General features: G+C 43.1%; 2 protein-coding genes across 3 annotated transcripts in view; both read left to right on the top strand.

The window, feature by feature from the left end:
* The first annotated feature begins 581 nt into the window (after window positions 1–581).
* Window positions 582–6617, top strand: POLR2D (RNA polymerase II subunit D). Its single transcript, XM_024216830.2, has 4 exons — window positions 582–706; window positions 2574–2754; window positions 5413–5508; window positions 5996–6617. The coding sequence occupies exons 1-4, from the start codon at window positions 634–636 to the stop codon at window positions 6072–6074; spliced, it is 429 nt and encodes a 142-aa protein (XP_024072598.1). The 5' UTR covers window positions 582–633; the 3' UTR covers window positions 6075–6617.
* A 3666-nt stretch (window positions 6618–10283) lies between these two features.
* Window positions 10284–19914, top strand: part of WDR33 (WD repeat domain 33) — a 97419-nt gene continuing 87788 nt past the window's right edge. For both annotated transcript variants that reach the window (XM_024216846.3, XM_024216847.3), the window contains exon 1: window positions 10284–10393. The gene's annotated coding sequence lies outside the window, so the exon portion shown is untranslated. The remainder of the gene's footprint in view (window positions 10394–19914) is intronic.

Here is a 19914-nt window from a genome sequence, read left to right as displayed (position 1 = left end):
CTTGGTTACTTAGTTGCTTATATGGAGTAGTCCTAATGGATGGGAGAGCTACTAGTCAACGCTCTGGCCGAGGGAGAATGATCCCTTTGCATCCTTGGCGGTTACCGCACAAGATCACAGGGACTCCCTGCTGCGTGTTGAGACCAACAACATGAAATGTCCTCTCTGTGGTGAGCTGGGTGGGAAGTGGGCCCATCCTGTGGCGAGAAGTTGATGTCTTGCAGATGGGGTTGCGCCAAGCCTGGTTCCAAATGGGGTTTACCCTGCATTGTCCAGCGCTGGAGGGCTGGCCCTACTCGCAATGAGTTCGTTCTGTCCTGCCTCTGGACCAGCCCAGTCCTGAGGGGCCTGGGCTTAGCACCCCTCAGGTGGCGGCTGGGGGCCTGGGCTAGGCCACACCACACAGGGTGAGGGACCTTTTTGGCGTGGGCCTAGCCCGCCTCAGCCCGGCCTGGGGGAAGGGTGGGAGAGAGACGCCGGCTGTGTCAGCAGGCGGCGCCCGCTCCGCCCGCCAGCGCCCCTTGGCGGGATCCTCGGAAGAGCGGGCCCTGGCCGCGCAGCCGCGAGGCAGGAGGAGGGCGGGTGCTCGCGGCAGCCTTCGCTTCCGGAGGGGAAGCCGGGCCGGCTGAAGCGATGGCGGCCGGAGGCAGCGAGGCCCGGGTCGCGGACGTGGAGGAGGACGCCTCGCAGCTCGTCTTCCCCAAAGGTGCGTGGGGCCGGGGGAGAGCCCGGGAAGTAGGGGGAGATTCCCCCGGGAGCTGGGGACGACGACGACTGGAGAGTAGGAGGAGGAGATTCTCCCCCTACGGAGCTGGGGGGCGCATGGAGGTCCGGGGAGTAGGAGGGGGAGACTCCACCGAGCGTGGGGATGGGGCGCAAGGGAAAAACATGTCCTTCTGCAGCCTGCTGTACCCCAAGTTACCTCCCCCCATTCCTGTATCTGTTTCCCTGTAAATAAAAGGGAACAGTTCCCGGTCTGAAAGAAGAGTCTGGAAATCGGGGGCCACTTTACTGCACCCAACCGTGTCAGTACAATCCGACTGAAAATTGTGTTTTGAACCTGTGCGGTGCCTGGCCTCCTGAGGAATTAAAGCTCCGAACATGAAGCTCCTGGTCTAATTCTTTTTCTGGCTGCAGAGTTTTGGCTTCCTGGCCCTTGTCTGGCCCGGAGTTTAACTTGGAACTCAGTCACATTTCCAGAGCTGTTTATCATTATAAATCCCCATATATCAAAAGTCAGGGTAATTTCAAAAAGAAATAATTATGGAATCTCTGACAGCCGTGACAGTAGCTCAATCATCATTGTTCCAGTGGGCCATCTGATTCCAGCAGAACCAGTACATCTTTGAAGTGTTCTTTAAATGTCATTGTATGATGCTTTTCAGTGTATAAAGGAGTATTATTATTGTTGTTGTTTGTACCATGCTGTGCAAATACAGGACAAAGAGACAGTCCCTACCACTTTATGTAATAAACCCTGATCTGTATCAAGCTGGCACAATTAAATGATCCCTAGGTTTGAAGTGAGGAACTCTAGTTTTTCTTCTTTGTGGGCTGCCTGTGAGAATATTTTCAAATTTTTATTATTTTGGAAACCAACTGTTTAGATTTGAAACAGGGATTACAATTTCCCAATGGGTTTCATTGAAAATATTCTGAATGAATCTGAAAAAGATACTAATGTTTGAAAAGCTATATTTGTTCCTTAAAGGTGTCCTCAAAAGGGGGAAAAATTGGGCTTATGCTCTTTTTTGCTTTTCTGATGTAAATGGAGACCTGAAATATTTGCAATCTACTTGCTTTTTAGCATTAGAAATTCATGCCCTGTCTATTCTGGTAGTCACTCTTGATGACAAGCGAACTAGTGAAGTGGTTACAGACCAAGAACTGAGTGAGAGAAGTTGATCTATGGAGAGGGGAAAGGATTTTTAGTCAGACTGTTTAAAACTTTGTTTTTATTTGTTTTATGGCTATTCAATTTCAATGACTAAATAACATTTCTAATAAAGGAAGCCTTTGTTAAACATTCAGCATCCTCCTCCTTTAATTAAGATGCTAGCAGTAAACATCCCTAAGACCTCCCAGAAGCTCTCCAGCAAAACTGCAGATCACACTTGCCATTCCTGATGTTTCTAAGATAAAAAACAAGTAGTAAAAAAAGCCTATTTTAAAGCAAGATACAAACCCAATTTTTAAAAAGCCTTTTCAGTTTTACCCCTTTAATATTTGCCTTTATTTTGGACCTTTGTGTCAACTGAGTAATATTAATTACAAAAATATGGTTAGCTCAAAAGATAGGGCTGATAATTTAAATGTGTATGATCAGAAAGTTAAAAATAACTGGAGTGCTACTCAGTATTGTAGATCCAGTTGTGTGGCGTTGGAGGAATTATAGTTATATTCTCATTAGGAACGGCTTCCAGGTCATGGAGTACAAGATTTTCACAGTCAAAGCTGTGGTTCATTTTCCTTCTCCCCAAAGCTATATCCAAGCATGAAAGAAAGCATATAGAAATTGGCTTCTTTGTTGATGTACTTATCCCTCTCTTACACTGATACTTGCTTGCATACAGAATTTGAAACTGCTGAGACCCTTCTAAATTCAGAAGTGCACATGCTTCTTGAGCATCGTAAACAACAGAATGAGAGTGCTGAGGATGAGCAGGAGCTCTCGGAAGTCTTCATGAAAACTCTGAACTACACGGCTCGCTTCAGCCGCTTCAAAAACCGGGAGACCATTGCCAGCGTCCGCAGGTGAGTGAGAGAGTCAAGGAAAGATGATTTTATTGGGGGATTTAGTATGTAATGTGTGTGCTGTATTATCAAGTTGAAACATGGTATTTATTGTTATTCCCAGGAACAGGGTTGCTCTAGAGCAGTGGTTCTCAACCTGTTTATCATTGTGGGCCACATACATGGACCACAGTGTGTTACGTGGGCCGCAGGCTGAGAACCACAGCTCCCCCAACCTCTCAACAATCCCCTATGCCTAGCGCTCCCGCTCAGAGTGGGGCCAGGAGCAGAGCCTTGGGTACTGGGCTGGGTAGCCTGGACTCCCGCGTGGGACCGGGCAGCTGGATCCTGCAGCAGGGCCAGATGCCGGACCCCCACATGGGCGTCTGGATCGCGAGATACCCCCCGTGCAGGGCTGAGTGGCTGGACCACGGGAAACCTCCTGCACAGCTGAAGCCTGACCCTGAAATCCCACTGCGTGAGGCCGGGAGGCCGGACCTGGATCCTGCTGTGTGGGGCCAGGTGGCTGGAGCCCGGGACCCCCGCTGTGTGGGGACGAGCGGCTTGCAGCTGGATCTGGACCCCCGCACGGGACCTGGCAGCCAGACCCGACCCTTGCAGCTGAGCCCCATATAAAACCTGGGGGTGCTGTAGCACCCCAGCAAAACTCTAGATCTCTGTGCCCTCCCCCCCAAACCTACCCACAGACCCACTCTCCTGCCTCCTGTGGCACTCACCAGCCCCCTGTTGGCAGGAGCGCTCCTGCAAGCTGCCTTACTCTCTCACCCCCTCAGCCAGCCCCGCCCACCTGCCTGACCAGCCTCGCAAATTTTGAAATTATTTTTAGCACACAGCTGGGCTGCAGCTGTGTGCTAATTGGGTCGCATGCGGCCCACAGGTTGAGAACCACTGCTCTAGAGATCTCAGTCATGTTTTTCTGGGGAAGTGAGAGACTTGGTGAGGTTCTGTTAGAGCAGTGTGTGACGGGTTGGGTCACAGAAACCCCTTTGGGACTGCCACCTGATGTGCTGGGACTACCTCTGAGCCCGTTTTCCCTGCCAGCTTGGAACTTCAGTACCTTGCCTTGTTTGAGCCAGACACTCTTGCCTGATGCAAACACAGATCCAAGTCTGAACCACGACCCCCACAAGCTGCAGACTTAACTGAAAACAGCTTAAGAAGTGCTCCTGTCTCCAGCACTCAGAGACCCAGCTCCCAATGGGGTCTAAACCCCAAATAAATCCATTTTACCCTGTATAAAGCTTATACGGGGTAAACTCATAAATTGTTCGCCCTCTATAACACTGATAGAGAGATATGCACAGCTGTTTGCCCTCCCTCCCCCCCTCTTTCCAGGTATTAATACTTACTCTGGGTTAATTAATAAGTAAAAAGTGATTTCATTAAATACAAAAAGTAGGATTTAAGTGGTTCTAAGTATTAACAGTCAGCACAAAGTAAATTACCAAGCAAAATAAAACAAAAACATGCAAGTCTAAGCCTAATACAGAAGGAAGCTAAATGCAGGTAAATCTCACCCTCAGAGGTGTTCCAATAAGCTTCTTTGACAGACTAGCCTCCTTCTAGTCTGGGTCCAGCAATCACTCACACCCCTGTAGTTACTGTCCTTTGTTCCAGTTTCTTTCAGGCATCTCTTTGGGGGGGAGAGGCTATCTCTTGAGCCAGCTGAAGACACAATTGAGAGGTTTTCCCAGGGGCATATATAGTCTCTCTCTTGTGGGTGGAAACCCCTCTCTCCCCCATGTAGAATCCAGCTACAAAATGGAGTTTTGGAGTCACATGGGCAAGTCGTGGCATCTATCAAGGTCCATTGTTAGCCAAGTACTCCCAATTACTTGAATAACCCCTTCACACTATGTTGACCAAATCTGCCTTAGGTGCTTTCTACAGCAAACACTTTAAATACAAGCATAGAGCCAATGCTCATAACTTCAGATATAAAAATGATACATGTATATGAATAGGATGAATACATGCAGAAGAACATAACCTTTGCAAAGATATGTTACATGGCATATCTAGCATAAAATATATTCCAGTTATGTCATATTTACACTCATATTTCTACAAAGCATTATGGGGTGCAACGTGTCACAGTGGTTCTCAAACTTTTTTGCATTGGTGACCTCTTTCACAAAGCAAGTGTGACCCCCCCCCTTTATAAATTAAAAACACATTTTTTTATAGTTAACACTATTATAAATGCCGGAGGCAAAGCGGGGTTTGGGGTGGAGGCTGACAGCTCGTGCACCTCTGTGTAATAACCTTGTGACCCCCTTAAGGATCATGACCCCCAGGTTGAGAACCCCTGTAGTAGAGTGGGTAACAAGAGGCCCCAGGTAGGACCTCCAGAGCTATTTTGGTATAAATATTTATATGACAGCAGATTGTGGTAGATGGAAAGGACTTTTCTAGCCCTTTTTTGGGGGGGAGAGGGCTTTTGGGGTTATTGTGTATAATTTTTTGTTCTTACTAGCAATAATGGGGTTGTATTAATAAAATAAATACAACTTATGCTGCCCTTTTTCTCATCCCCATTCCTTGTTCACAGATCTGTCAGAACCATGTCATTAGTTCAGTGTCTTTTACATTCTTTTTCTTTCCTCTGCTTTTTTTACTCCATTTTTTCTATATTCTCACCATCTTCTCTTTCTGCAGTTTGTTGCTCCAGAAAAAGCTCCATAAATTTGAATTGGCCTGTTTGGCTAATCTGTGTCCTGAGACAGCTGAGGAGGCCAAGGCTTTGATTCCCAGGTGAGAATTTATGTCCCAGGTTTTATGATTTATGGGTTCTAAGATGCAGGAATAAGGGGGAAACTGAGCTGACCTATTGTTTCCCCTTTGTATCCAGTGTTTCACAGCCACAGTGGGCTGGCCTACAAGGTACAATTCTACATGACGCCAATCAGATAACTGTGTTGATGCCTGGCCCTGCCCATTCCTGAGTGTGGTACCCTTTTAATGTCATGTCCTAAAACTGATCAGTGAAAAGGTAGAGGGAGGAAGGTATTTGATTTGCATAATTCAGTGTGGAGGCACATGAGATCTATAACATGGGGCTTCAGAGTTGTCTGTGTATTATAACACAGGAGGAGGTGGAGATTTTGGATAAATGGTGCAATGCCAGACGGTACCAAAAATGTCTGAGACACTGGTGTAGAAACATGAGGGAATTCTGGATATTAAAAATGAAAGCACAGAGAAGAGGCTTGTTTCTATCATTATTGTTCTTATCTTGCAGCTTAGAGGGCCGGTTTGAAGATGAGGAGCTACAGCAGATTCTTGATGACATTCAGACCAAACGAAGCTTCCAGTATTAGGGCTAATTACCAGCCCTTATTATGAAAGGAAAGATCAGAGAATTTCAGATGTTTCTGTGCACACCAGACCAATCTAGCTAGCTCCAGGACAGAGCAAAGAGAGTTCTTGATACACAGTACTTCAGCCTTGGGTCCCACACAGACATGTTTAAACTGGGGACCACTCTTTGACTTGCTGAATATTGTAAACTTGACAAAGATTCATTTGTGGTGAGAGCCATGGAATCTTGGAAACTCCTGTCTAGGTGGTTTCAGTACCTGTTTCCCCCAACTTCCTGTCCCTGCCATGGGAATCTTTAAAGTGTTTTTGGTTACAGGGCCTAGAATAAGAGTAGGTGTGATTCTTCTTTCTTATGAACTCCAGTTACCTAAGGTGGAGAAATTTTGTGCCCATTGGTTGTTGAAAATCCTAGTAGTTTGTAGAATCAGGGCTAAAAAGATTCTGAGTGTCTTTTGAAATGTTTGTTCAAGATAATGTTTTTTTTCCCCTTCAATAGTGCATCATTGTTCAGTTTGAATTAAAATGTGATGTTTCTTATTATGTTCCTATAATTTGTACATATTATCTGATTCACTCCAACTTTAATTATTTAAGTCCTATTGAGAAACACTTTGACCTGGAAGGAGGGAATAGTCTCTGGGGAGGGGATGATCCAAACATCAGTTGTGATTATTACTACAAATGAATATAAATGAGCAGAATTGTATACACATATTTTGGGAGGGAGAGAATATGACACTCTTATTAGGCTATGATTGGAAACTTGACATCCATATCCATAGTGTTGAAAGATCATGCTGCTTTATAATAGCTGCCTGAGTTACCTTGAGTGACACCTATTGACTCAGCAGCAGTAACATAACTTATTCCTTTTAATATCATTATGTCTCCTGGAATCTAATAAACCAAACATACCTTTCTGATTAACCACAGTAACTTTAATTGGTCAGAATTATAAGAAAAGGTTACACAGGAGTGAGGTCCTGTATTTTATTAGCTACATCCACCTCGTTTCAATCTTAGATTCAATCTCCAGCTGCAGCTGTCATCAAACAAATCTCTTATACTCTGCCTCACAGGAGATTTCTGTGACTGCCTCAATGAAATGAAAATACTGATCTTTAAAAAATAAATTGAAGTGTCTTAATAAGAACTTCATATCAGAACCCTTACCTCCTAGCTTCATTACTTTTGGTGGTAAGGAAGCACTAGCTAGATTATTTGGCTTCTTTGATTTGGTTTCTTTTAAATTTGTCTGATTAGGTGTGATAGTTGTCTCTTGCTGATATTTAAAAATAAGATGGGAGGCTTTAGAGAATAAATCTAACTGCTTTAGTGAGCTGGACCTGATCCCACATTGCTTACATCATCCTCTGCTAATAGACTGATAACTACCAAACATTGAAATCCATAATAAATTACAGCTACCACTTTTCAAAGAAGATCAAAAGCAATAAAACAGACAAGATGGTGGGAAGAAGGCCTCTTAGACCAATAAAACCTCTGTGAACTGCTATTGTATGATAGAACTGAACTACTGAACGTGTAATACAGGGGTTGCTAATACTGTATAGTAAGGGTGTTCTCAAAATATGAAAATTATTCAGGACTATTTTATTGTAGAAGTTTTGTGACCCCTTGAATTAGCTACATGAAAAGATAAATTCATTGCACCTTGGAAAGAATAATTTGAATTACTCAAATATATTACTAGTTCCTAAATAATCTGTAACTGCTCGAAAAAAAGACTGGGCCACTTATGTGGACAGCTCATTAAAAATGTCTGTTTGGTGTAGAGTTGATGATCAAGAAGGGGAAAAATATAGCATAGTGAAACCTCAGAGTTACAAACAGCTTGGGAATGGAAGTTGTTCGTAACTCTGAACAAAATGTTATGGTTGTTCTTTCAAAAGTTTACAACTGAACATTGACTTAATACAGCTTTAAAATTTTACTATGCAGAAGGAAAATGCTACTTTCCCTTTATTTTTAGTAGTTTTCATTTAGCACATTGCTATTGTCCTTTTTTTGTTTCTGCTGCTGCCTGATTTCCAAATGAGGTGTGTGCTTGACTGGTCTGTTCGTAACTTTGAGGTTCTACTGTACTTAAAATATGCCATTATAGAAATCAATGTAGTGCCCTCATCTGGAATACTGTTTTGTTCATCTTTTCTCAAAAAGGATATAGGAGAAATAGAGTGGGTTTAGAGACCAGGAACAACAATGACCAGAGGCATGGGAAGCCTCCCATTTGTAGAAATATTAAACAAAACTGTCCCATATTATTTTCAAAGAGGGGACACAAGGGACATGCTGGAGGTATACAAAATAATGTTATATAAAAGGTAAATAGTGCTCTTCTTTGTTTACCATTTATCATAATACAAGAACAAAGGGGAAGTCCAGTGAAACTGCAAGGTAGTATGTTTTAAAATTATAAAATGAAATAGCTTTTTATATACAAGCTGTAGAGCTTGTTTCCACAGGATCCTGTAGCCAGTCAGGAGCTTAGTAACGTATCTAAAATAAGTATACATCTATATGAATAGTCTTACACATTTCTGGACAGTATGAGGCACCAGATACTGGACTAGAGATGGACTTCTGATTTGGTAATTTCTGTGTAATATTTTTACCTTCCAGGGTTGCTCACTGAGCTGCTATTATACACTGCTGGCAATCTGTTTGGCAGATAAGTTTTTCTGCATTTATCAGGAGTTAAAAAATTGCTCAATACAGTTTAACTTAAACAACCAAACAAACCATGCAGTAGGGAAAGTAAAAATAGAAACAAAAAGGTTAAGATGCCAAAAATCCCAGGATGTGAAATGGGACTCCTTGCTGGTCCTCAAACATATATATATATACCGCTTCCCATAGCTGCTTACATCTTAAAATTAATACTTTAAAAATCCCCTTATTTTAAACTATTGCATTCTTAGGGCTTGTCTACACTGGCAATTAACAGCACTGCAACTTTCTTGCTCAGGGGTGTGAAAAAACACCCGCCCCGAAACATTCCCCCCGCCCGAGTGCAGCAACTTGCAGCGCTGTATAGCACCAGTGTAAACAGTGCCCCAGCGCTGGGAGCTATGCCCCTCATGGAGGTGGTTTTTTTAGAGCACTGGGAGACCTCCCAGCGCTGTGCCGTGACAACACAAGGCATGTTAAAGCGATGCCATGGCAGCACTTTAGCATTGCCACTGTAGACTAGCCCTTAGCTATTACTATGCCTTAGATCTTAAAACTGACAATTCTAAAACTCCAGTTTATATTTTATCTTGGCTTTTTTTACTTTTAGCATCAGCCTTGGCTGGGACAATGGAAATCAATGTGAAGTCAAGTTCCTTCATTATGATCAGTTTCATTCCCTGAGGGCTGAAATGTTTGGGTTGCATGCACTGGTGAATGGGGGGAGAGGGATGTTAATTTAGGGTTTATGTCCCATGGCTGTGGAAGTCTCTTGATATGATCTTAAGCTGCTGGTTACTACCCTTCCCCAGCCTTGTCAGTGCTCTCCTAGCTGCTCAGTATTATTTTCAGATTCAGGTAGTTTCCCCCCTCCTCACATCAGTCAGCGAGCACCAGCAGGTATTGGGAGGGGAGAGGAGTTCCTTTCTTCTGAGCCAGGACTCCCAAGTGCTGGAACAGATTTCAATGGTTCTCAAACTGTGGATTGTGACCCTCAAAGTGAGTGGCAACCCCATTTTAAAGAGGTCACCAGGGCTTCCTTAGACTTGCTCGCTGCCTGAGGGCTTCAGCCCTGAGGGGGGGAAGGGGGCTCACCTTACATGCCTCCTGCTTGGGGCTGAAGCCCTAAGGCTTTGGCTCTAACTCGTACCTCCCACCTGGGGTGACGGGGTTGGGGCACGCTCAGGCTTCAGTCCCCCCTCCTGGGGTCCTATAGTAATTTTTGTTGTCAGAAGGGGGTCCCAGTGCAATGAAGTTTAAGAACCCCTGGATTAGAGTGTAGTCCACGCTACTTCTGTCGACGCATGCGCGTCCCGCTTGCCGTTCTGCCCAGGTCGGGTCACTCCTGTATCAACTGCGCGCACCCGCATCATGCACAGTCGGGCCTCCCTTGCGCTTGCGCATACGGGGTCCTGGCCGCCGCTGCGTCCCTATCCTCGGCCAGGTCCTCCCCGGCGCCTTGGAGCGTACTGACGTAGAGCGCGTGCACCGCCCCGGTCGTTGGAGGGGAAAAGATGGCGGGCGGGCGCAGTGGGGGCTCGTGAGGCAGCGGCTTCCGGGCCAGGGGGAGTGTGGCGAGCGGCGCGGCAGTGGGGTCCGGTGGCGGGGATAAGAAAACAGTCGGACGGTGAGTGGAGCTAAGTGACGGGCCGCCTGGGGTGGTGCAGTGCAGCCGGGCGGTGTGGCTCCTCCGCCATTTTCAGGCCGTGAGGCCGGGGAGAAGAAGGGGGCCTAGTGCCTGGGTCGGGGGAGGGAGGAGCTCCTGAGGTGGGGAACGAGAGCGCGGAGCCTGGAGAGGTCAGTGGGGGCTTGGGGCCCTTAGGCTACGGGAACCCCAGGGCCTGGAGCGGGCTCCTGGAGAGCTAGCGGGGGTGGGCTGAAAGTAGCACGAGAGCTCGTGGGGGAAGGAGGGCCCTGGACAGGAGTTTCTGCTTCACCTTGCTTTTCCTCCTGTTGCCTTTGGTTTAGGAGACCCCCATGCCTGTTCAGTGTTATCTGTGCTGTTTGGTCTTGGCCATATGGCATAAATAGAACCATGTACGGCTGGGGCTTGTTATACGTTTATTTTGCAGAGTACATTAGACTTAATTACAATATGATGAATCCTCCGTGGTTTTACAGACTCAAACTTATTCTTTGCATAGCAAAACTACTTGACCCAGTAAAATCAGAACTCACCATTTTAGATAGAGAAAAAACCTTAAGTTTTGTTTCTTCAGGAATTAGATGGTATTTCTCTTTTGATATGTAATTTACGGCTTGATGTGACTCCTTCTTGCTATGATTAAGTAGCCCTACATTCCCTGTAAGTGACACTACTCTGTATTTTCACTCCATGCATCTGAAGAAGTGGGGTTTTTAACCCACGAAAGCTTATGCCCAATAAATCCGTTAGTCTTTAAGGTGCCACTCGACTCCTTGTTGTACTCTGTATTTGTATACCATCTCTTATCTGACTAGCTTAAACTGTATTACAAAGTCTAATGTAGGTAAGTAGTCCTACACTCTACTTTTCTGTATTTAACCAAACCTTGAATTAATTTCCTAATCAAAAGTATGATCCTGAAGGGTATTTTTCTAACAATGGGGAGAGCTGAAGCAGTCCAGGGTCTACCATTCCTGCTTTTCAAAGCTGAAGTTTTGATGCTGGAAAATACTTTCTGACTAAATACTAATAAACTCTTTGAGGGGAGAGATTCAAGAGCAGTTTTTTTCATCTCCAATCCTACTAGATTGTATTTCTTTATTGGACAGATTACATTAAAAATTTAAGAGTATTTTAACCCCTGTGACAAATAATTTCTGAATCCCTGCCATATGAACACTTAGCCTTATTAATCTGTGGACCACATGTCATCTTTAAGTGAGTTTACTGATCAACAACTTGTTAGATACTGTCAAACAATTTAAACACACGCTTGTATGAGACCGAGTCACAACTAACTAAAGTTAATTCTTGCTATTTATCATTTCATAACATTCTTTATTAAAAAAACAGTTGCAAGATTAAACCTGCATTTTAGTAATTTATCTTGTATTCAAATATATAAACTTTTGTTGATTTTCTAATAAATACCACTGTGAACTAATGGTATACTGAGTGTTAATTTGAGTTCTCTCACTTACAGTGGTTTGGTTTAGCGATCTTTTGTATATCTGGTAAATTTTCCAAACTCTGTTTTTGAATGCTGGAAGCTAGAATAAATTGGACAATAGGGTACTTACAATGTATCTTTAAAGTTTTAATTATGTGGGTCAATCACTTTTTAGGGCAGTAATTTAAAATTTATACTTGCAGGTTATAAGATAGTTTTTTTTTTTTTTTTTACAAAGCTCAGTAATGTTAGAAATATTGAATATGTTCATGAAGTTTACAAAAATCAGGTTTTGTTGAGATCTAAAATCTCCCTGGCAGTTTTTTGAGTCCAGATACTGAAGCATTGTGCTAATACATGAAAACTGGCAAGTGAAACCTGCTAGTTTATTTTCATTGTCCAAGGTTAGTGCAAAAAGTAAACATCAGCAATGAAATTGGCCTTTAACAATATTCAGTTTTAATCTGATTGGTAGAGCAGGTAAGATTTTAACTTTTAGCAAAGTTTTAACATGGCTTTACTTCAAGTTTTTCCCCTCTTCCCTACCCTAACGAGTGCTTAAGGTTGGATCACAAACCAAATTGGTTTATTTTACTGTCCTGAACACTTTTTATGTACTTTATATATTTTTGATATGTATTCACTATATCTGAAGTCACCTAGTGTTGGCAAGGACTCAGAGTAGCATGAAATCCAACTTTATGATATTCTTACTCCTGGGCTTATAAAATTATTCAAAATTTAATTGAATCCCAATTCTGGTTCAACCTACATTCCGTTCTATGTAAATACAAAGTGGTACTACAGAAGACTCATTTTATGCTTTAAAACTAACAATACAAATAGTGGTCAGTTAACTACAACTTCAACGCTTAGCCGAACAATCGTTCGCCATTTGGTCTGTTCCTGTGCAGCTGCAAGGGTTTGACAGCCTGAGAGTCCAACATCAGAACAGACTTGATGAACCCATGTAATAGGGGGTGTGCTTCTGGGCTGCCTCCACCCCTTGGTTGGAATTTTATCCCGGCTGTTACAAGCAGGTCAGTTTACCTGCTTTCCCTATATTGTCTCTGTGTAGCAAACTGCTTAAATAGGAGCGGTATGGGTCTGAAGGAAGTCTACGCATCTACATTGGAAACTGACTACAAATACACTCTGGCCTATATAGGAAATTATATAGATCTAGTGACTCTCGGTGTACGTCTACACTACTGATGCTACAGCACTGCAGATGAGCTGCTATAGCACCATAGCATAGACACTTGCTACAGCAACAGAAGGGGTTTTTCTGTTGCTGTAGTTAATCCACCCCCTTGAGAGGCGGTAGCTAGGTTGACCGATTAATTCTTCTGTTGACTTTGTGGTGTCTATACCTGTGCTCGGGACAGCTCAACTATGTCTCTCTGGTGTGAGAATTTTTCACACTACTGAATGACATAGCTAGATCAACCTAAGTTTTGGATATAGACAGGCCTTACACTCAGACTGGGATTTTCAAAGGAACCTAAGGGAGCAGGGTGCCCACCTTTGCCTAACTCTTATAGGCTCCTTTGAAAAGCCCAGCCAGAATACTTACAATATTTTAATTAAAGGCTATATATCTTGGTGTTGGAAAAAACACGTCACTTAAAAATAAAACCAAATTTTACTGTTTCAGACGCTTGTCCATTAAGATGTCTTGTAATCTGCCAAGTGGGGAAAATAAGGGTAACAGTAATAATTTAAATAAAACAAAAGAAATCTCAACTTAGTATGTTAATGTTGAGAAACCTCTTAAATATACTTTGTTTAAAGAATTTCTCAAACTTTATCAATGCGAATTCAAGGACTGAATGTTCCCATGGAATCTTATTGAGATCACAAAGGGAAGATACAGGGGACACTTTGGGAACATTTCAGCAATAGTTCAATTCTAAGGAGTTTTGTAGTTGGGCAGGTAGTTCTACCACAGTTTCTTTAAATAGCGTGTGGACAAGAGGTTTTTAGATGTGACTAAACTATGCTGTTACTACAAAGAGAAATGTTATCTCTGAAATGATTTCAAGGGCAGTACACACAGGACTTGAGTTAAATAATTTTATAAAAAATATTTTATTCACAGATATATAAAATAGTAGTAGTTTTCTTGTTCTTTCCACCCAAAAATAAAATTTTCTTCCCACTCTTGTCTGTTTCTGGTTTTGTACATACTGTAACAAGCCACCTCTACTTATATTTTCCCAATACAGAAGGAGAATTTCCTTTTCTTATCTTCTTCCATTTCATTTTCTAATTCAGCTATAAATCTTCCATACAGAACTGTTGTTACTAAATCTGAACATATTTTTTCATTCAATTTGTTTTGGAGAAGTGTGCTCCAAAATGTAATAATACATTAGTATGCAGTGCAGTTGTAGCCTTGTTGGGCCCAGGATATTAGAGAGACAAGGTGGGTGAGAAAATAAATTTTATTTTACCAACTTTTGTCACAGCAAAGTGCAAAGTGGAACTATAACCCACTAGCCCCCTCTTTTTGTCCTATGACTGCAAAGGCGTTAATGGGCCACTCTACCTTGAATGGTCCCTTACAATATGTTAGGAGTGGCCAAATTTACAGACCCTCCGAGCCGCATACAATAATCTTCAGAAGTTCAAGAGCTGCAAGACATGCACAACCTGCCCCCCAGGGCAGTGCCTACCAGGGTGCCGGGCTTCTTCTCCGATGTTCCCCCGCTGGGCTAAAGCCCTTAGATTCCCCACCTTGCTTGCAGGGCAGAAAACCCTAGTCCCACCACAGGACAGAAGCCTCTAGCTTCCCCCTGCCCAGTGTTGTAGGTGGAGAATGGGGGGGAGGGTACGTGAGGTGCTCCTGGAGCTGCACTTTAACAGTAAAAGAGCCACATGCAGCTCAGGAGCCACAGTTTGGCCATGCCTGTAATATGTGCTAAGTACTTATGCTAAACAATCTGTTGCACCTTGCACTGCTATGAAATGGACATACCTTTTCCCGACTTGAAGAAGAGCTCTGTGTGGCTTGAAAGCCTCTCTTTCACCAACAGAAGTTGGTCCAATAAAAGATATTACCTCATCCATAATATATTTGTAAGAGCTTGTCAATATTTTGTCATGGACTCATTGTGGTTCTCTAAAGGAAAACTAAATGTAATGTTCTCATTAATACATTTCACTATAAGGAATACAGTACTAAATTTTAAAAGGCCTTCTAAATAGTTTAAAAAAAACCCCGGAGGAATCTGCTTGCTTCACAGTTTGGTGTGGACTAGAATATGGGGAACTTCTTTCCCATGTTTGTGAACTAAATTTAAAAAACAATAGAATTTTTGGTTAATTTAACAGTTTTGCTTAAAACAAATCAGGCTGTAGCATCTGCAGGGAAGTATCAGTGTAATAGCTCTGATACACTCAATTATGGACTTAGTTAATATATAACATGTCTCTTAGTATATTTTGCTACAGGGGTTCTCAACCTTTTTCTTTCTGAGGGCCCCTTCCCCAACGTACTATTAAAAACTCCACGGCCTACCTGTGCCACAGTAACTGGTTTTCTGCATATAAAAGCCAGGGCTGGTGTTAGGAGGTAGCAAGCAGGGCAATTGCCTGTGCTCCTGGGAAGTTACACTGCTCAGGCTTAGCTTCAGCCCTGGGTGGTGGGGCTTCAGCTTTCTACCTTGGGTCCCAGCAAGTATAATGCTGGCCCTGCTTGACCGGCCACCTCCCTCCCCCCCTCCAAACCTGCTCGCAGCCCCCCAGTGGGCCCTGGATCCCTGGTTGAGAACCACTGTTTTAGTACATATTTAATTAAATTAAAAGTAATTGTTGCAGTTTTTTTAAGGTGATTAAATTTAATCTTCTTTAAATATTTATGAATAGCTTTTTGTGCTCTTTACAGCCCCAGTCTGGTTCCAGTTCTCCCTAAACATTGACTGACCTAGCCTTGCTTTCAAAATCATTATTTCATTAAACAGAAGTGGTCATAGTTATAAAGGTGAGGAATGAAGAAGCATCTATACTAAACAATCAGCTGTGTGATTAGATCTTGAGAAATACCTTGGAAGTCCCAGTAGTGGGAATTTCAGTGGTCTGAATCCCTTGGGATTGGACACCTTATTTGTACGAGACTTTTCTTGCAAGTTGTTTCCCAAAATGTCTTAAATGAGGACGACAAATGATACAGAAAGAAGAGATCCTCGTAGAGGCTTGTAAAGTAAGACCAAAGATTAAATAGGTGTGGAGTCTGGATTATTCTTTTAAGGGTCTGATTTAAAGAATCAGGCCTGTAAACATGCTGCATCACAGCATGTGTGTTGTGAAATGTTAGTACAGTCTGTCCCTGATTTATTGAGCTTGCAGTTAAGAAACTCATACTTAACTGACGGCAAACTCTGTCCCTTAGGGTTACTGACAGAAGCAGAGCTTTCAGAAACATGGCTTGCTGACATCCCCAAGGCAGGCAGATTAAAAGTAGGAAAGAAGGATGTTATAGGACTTCAGGCCTGCAGAGATCTTAAAGTTGTCAGGATTGAAGCTCCCTGGTGGTGGTCCCCTCCCTTCTACTACTAAATTGTCATTCCTTAGGGAAGCTGTATTCCTGTATTTGGGGGAAATCTTCTATTGAACTCCTGATCTTACAAAGGTTTGGGAGGGGGTTGATTACACTGGTCTACAATTTTTGAGAAGTCGTCTGCTTCAGAGATAAAATGTGCTATTTATTATGTATTTTGATGTGCTGAATTCAAATGACAATTAAAACAACTGGCTACTGTTTCTAAGATTTAAGTTTTTACATTTTATGTCTATGTATATTGTGTAGATAGTAGAGTTTTAATCATAAATTGTAAACCTAGGTCTTTTCATGTGTTTATGGTTGCTTTACATGATAATATTTCACCTGTCCTGTTTATGTAACACTTTTTAAAAATCAGCAAAAGGGTTATATAAATAAAATGTATTATGAAACAAAAGGCAAAAAACTATTCTGTACATAGTTTAGTCCTATTCAGTGTCTACTCGGCGCTTCTTGGCTTGTCTCTTGTATTCATTAAATGGAGCATCTCTTGTCACTGTCCAGCAATAGTCTGCAAGCATTGATAGGCTCCATTTGCCCTGATAGCGTTTCTCCATTGTTGCAATGTCCTGGTGAAATCGCTCGCCATGCTCGTCGCTCACTGCTCCGCAGTTCGGTGGAAAAAAATCTAGATGAGAGTGCAAAAAATGTATCTTTAGTGACATGTTGCAACCAAGGCTTTTGTATGCCTTGAGGAGGTTTTCCACCAACAACCTGTAGTTGTCTGCCTTGTTGTTTCCGAGAAAATGTATTGCCACTAACTGGAAGGCTTTCCATGCCGTCTTTTCCTTGCCACGCAGTGCATGGTCAAATGCATCATCTCGAAGAAGTTCACAAATCTGAGGACCAACAAAGACACCTTCCTTTATCTTAGCTTCACTTAACCTTGGAAATTTTCCACGGAGGTACTTGAAAGCAGGGCCGGCTCTAGGCACCAGCAAAACAAGCTGGTGCTTGGGGCAGCACATTTTTAGGGGCGGCATGGCCGGCGCCAGAATGCTGCCCCTGCCGCCCCTAAAAATGTGCCCCGGCCGCCCTAGCTCACCTCCGCTGCTGCTGCTGCTTGCGCGCCGCTACTTGCCCTCCCTCCCAGGCTCTCAAACCTGGGAGGGAGGGGGAGATCCCGAGTGGCCGCGGCGCGGGCGCTGCTTCTCCCTCTCCCTCCCTCCCTCCTAGGCTTGAGAGCCTGGGGGGAGGAGGCAGGGAAGGGGTAGAGTTGAGGCGGGGCCGGGGGTGGGGAATTAAAAAAGGGGGGGGTGGCCAAAATTGTTTTTGCTTTGGGCGGCAAAAATCCTAGAGCCGGCCCTGCTTGAAAGCTGCTTGTGTTTTGTCAATGGCCTTGACAAAGTTCTTCATCAGACCCAGCTTGATGTGTAAGGGTGGTAACAAAATCTTCCTTGATTCAACAAGTGGTGGATGCTGAACACTTTTCCTCCCAGGCTCCAATGACTGTCGGAGTGGCCAATCTTTCTTGATGTAGTGGGAATCTCTTGCACGACTATCCCATTCGCAGAGAAAACAGCAGTACTTCGTGTATCCAGTCTGCAGACCAAGCAAGAGAGCAACAACCTTCAAATCGCCACAAAGCTGCCACTGATGTTGGTCATAGTTTATGCACCTCAAAAGTTGTTTCATGTTGTCATAGGTTTCCTTCATATGGACTGCATGACCAACTGGAATTGATGGCAAAACATTGCCATTATGCAGTAAAACAGCTTTAAGGCTCCTCTTCGATGAATCAATGAACAGTCTCCACTCATCTGGATCGTGAACGATGTTGAGGGCTGCCATCACACCATCGATGCAGTTGCAGGCTACAAGATCACCTTCCATGAAGAAGAATGGGACAAGATCCTTTTGACGGTCACGGAACATGGAAACCCTAACATCACCTGCCAGGAGATTCCACTGCTGTAGTCTGGAGCCCAACAGCTCTGCCTTACTCTTGGGTAGTTCCAAATCCCTGACAAGGTCATTCAGTTCACCTTGTGTTATGAGATGTGGTTCAGAGGAGGAGGATGGGAGAAAATGTGGGTCCTGTGACATTGATGGTTCAGGACCAGAAGTTTCATCCTCTTCCTCGTCTGACTCAAGTGAGAGTGATTCTGGTGCATCAGGAACCGGCAGTCCTTCTCCGTGGGGTACTGGGCGTATAGCTGATGGAATGTTTGGATAATGCACAGTCCACTTTTTCTTCTTTGACACACCTTTCCCAACTGGAGGCACCATGCTGAAGTAACAATTGCTGGTATGATCTGTTGGCTCTCTCCAAATCATTGGCACTGCAAAAGGCATAGATTTCCTTTTCCTGTTCAACCACTGGCGAAGATTTGTTGCACAAGTGTTGCAGCATATGTGTGGGGCCCACCTCTTGTCCTGATCTCCAATTTTGCAGCCAAAATAAAGGTGATAGGCTTTCTTAACCATAGTGGTTATACTGCGCTTTTGTGATGCAAAAGTCACTTCACCACAAATATAGCAGAAGTTATTGCACTGTTCACACAAGTACGAGGCATCTCTGCTCACTTTGGCTAAACAGAAATGTGTCCCTTTGCAAAATCAAACCCTGACAAATAAGAGAGCACGACACTGTATGATTTCTAGAGCTGATATGGGGCAATTTGTTCAGCAGAGTGATGTAAGCTTCGTTATGATTGCATCATCCATGACTTCTAGGAATAACATGATGCAATTCATATCATGTATGACGCAATACCAGCTTCAGATTGCATCATTCATTGTTTTGCCTAAAAAGCAAGTACTGTCCAAACCCAGTCATAGATTTATTCATAGATCCAGTCCAAGATGTATTTTAGTCATTTCTGGTTTAAATTGAGATCCCTTCCCTTTATAACTCACGTATCCTTTGCCATTCCCAAGTCAAGGGTCGTATATACTGACCCAATAGCATATCTTGAAAACTAGAGCCAATCAACAATTATAAGCATCATTTTCGTTCTCAGTGACCCAGAATTAGTAAAGTTTGACTACATTTATTTCAGAAGCATTTTGGCTGTAGAGCAGTGTTACACAAGACATTTGTAAACTTTGGGCTTCCACTATATGAGTTCAGTGAAGTATAAGGTGTTACTTTAAGTGTTTCTGACACCTACCTAAATTAGCCTCATACATTTTTGTATCATTTGACGCTGTTTAATAAAGTTTAAATCTAGTCACTGAGCAGTATGGAATATTCAAAAATATATGTATTCTTACGAATGTTACTTATAATTTAACAACAATATAGCTTATCCCTCTGGGAAGTCTAGAAGAAGTGTTTTGATTTTAGAATCCTCAAAGATATGGTGGTTGTTCATGAGTGTATTTTTGGAACATGTTTATAAATAAAATTTGGGTTTTGAATTTAGCATTCAACAAAACAGCAATGCTTGCTTTCTATTTCCTTTGCTCCAGTCTTACAATGCACAAAATAATTGCTCAAGTTTTCCAGTGTGACAAGTAGGCTTTTGTTTAATTTTCTGTGGGTTT

This window comes from Terrapene carolina, unplaced genomic scaffold, assembly GCF_002925995.2.
Source record: "Terrapene carolina triunguis isolate 2854851 unplaced genomic scaffold, T_m_triunguis-2.0 Scaffold88, whole genome shotgun sequence".
In the NCBI taxonomy this organism is placed as follows: Eukaryota; Metazoa; Chordata; order Testudines; family Emydidae; genus Terrapene; species Terrapene triunguis.
This window is presented reverse-complemented; position numbering and strand designations above follow the sequence as displayed.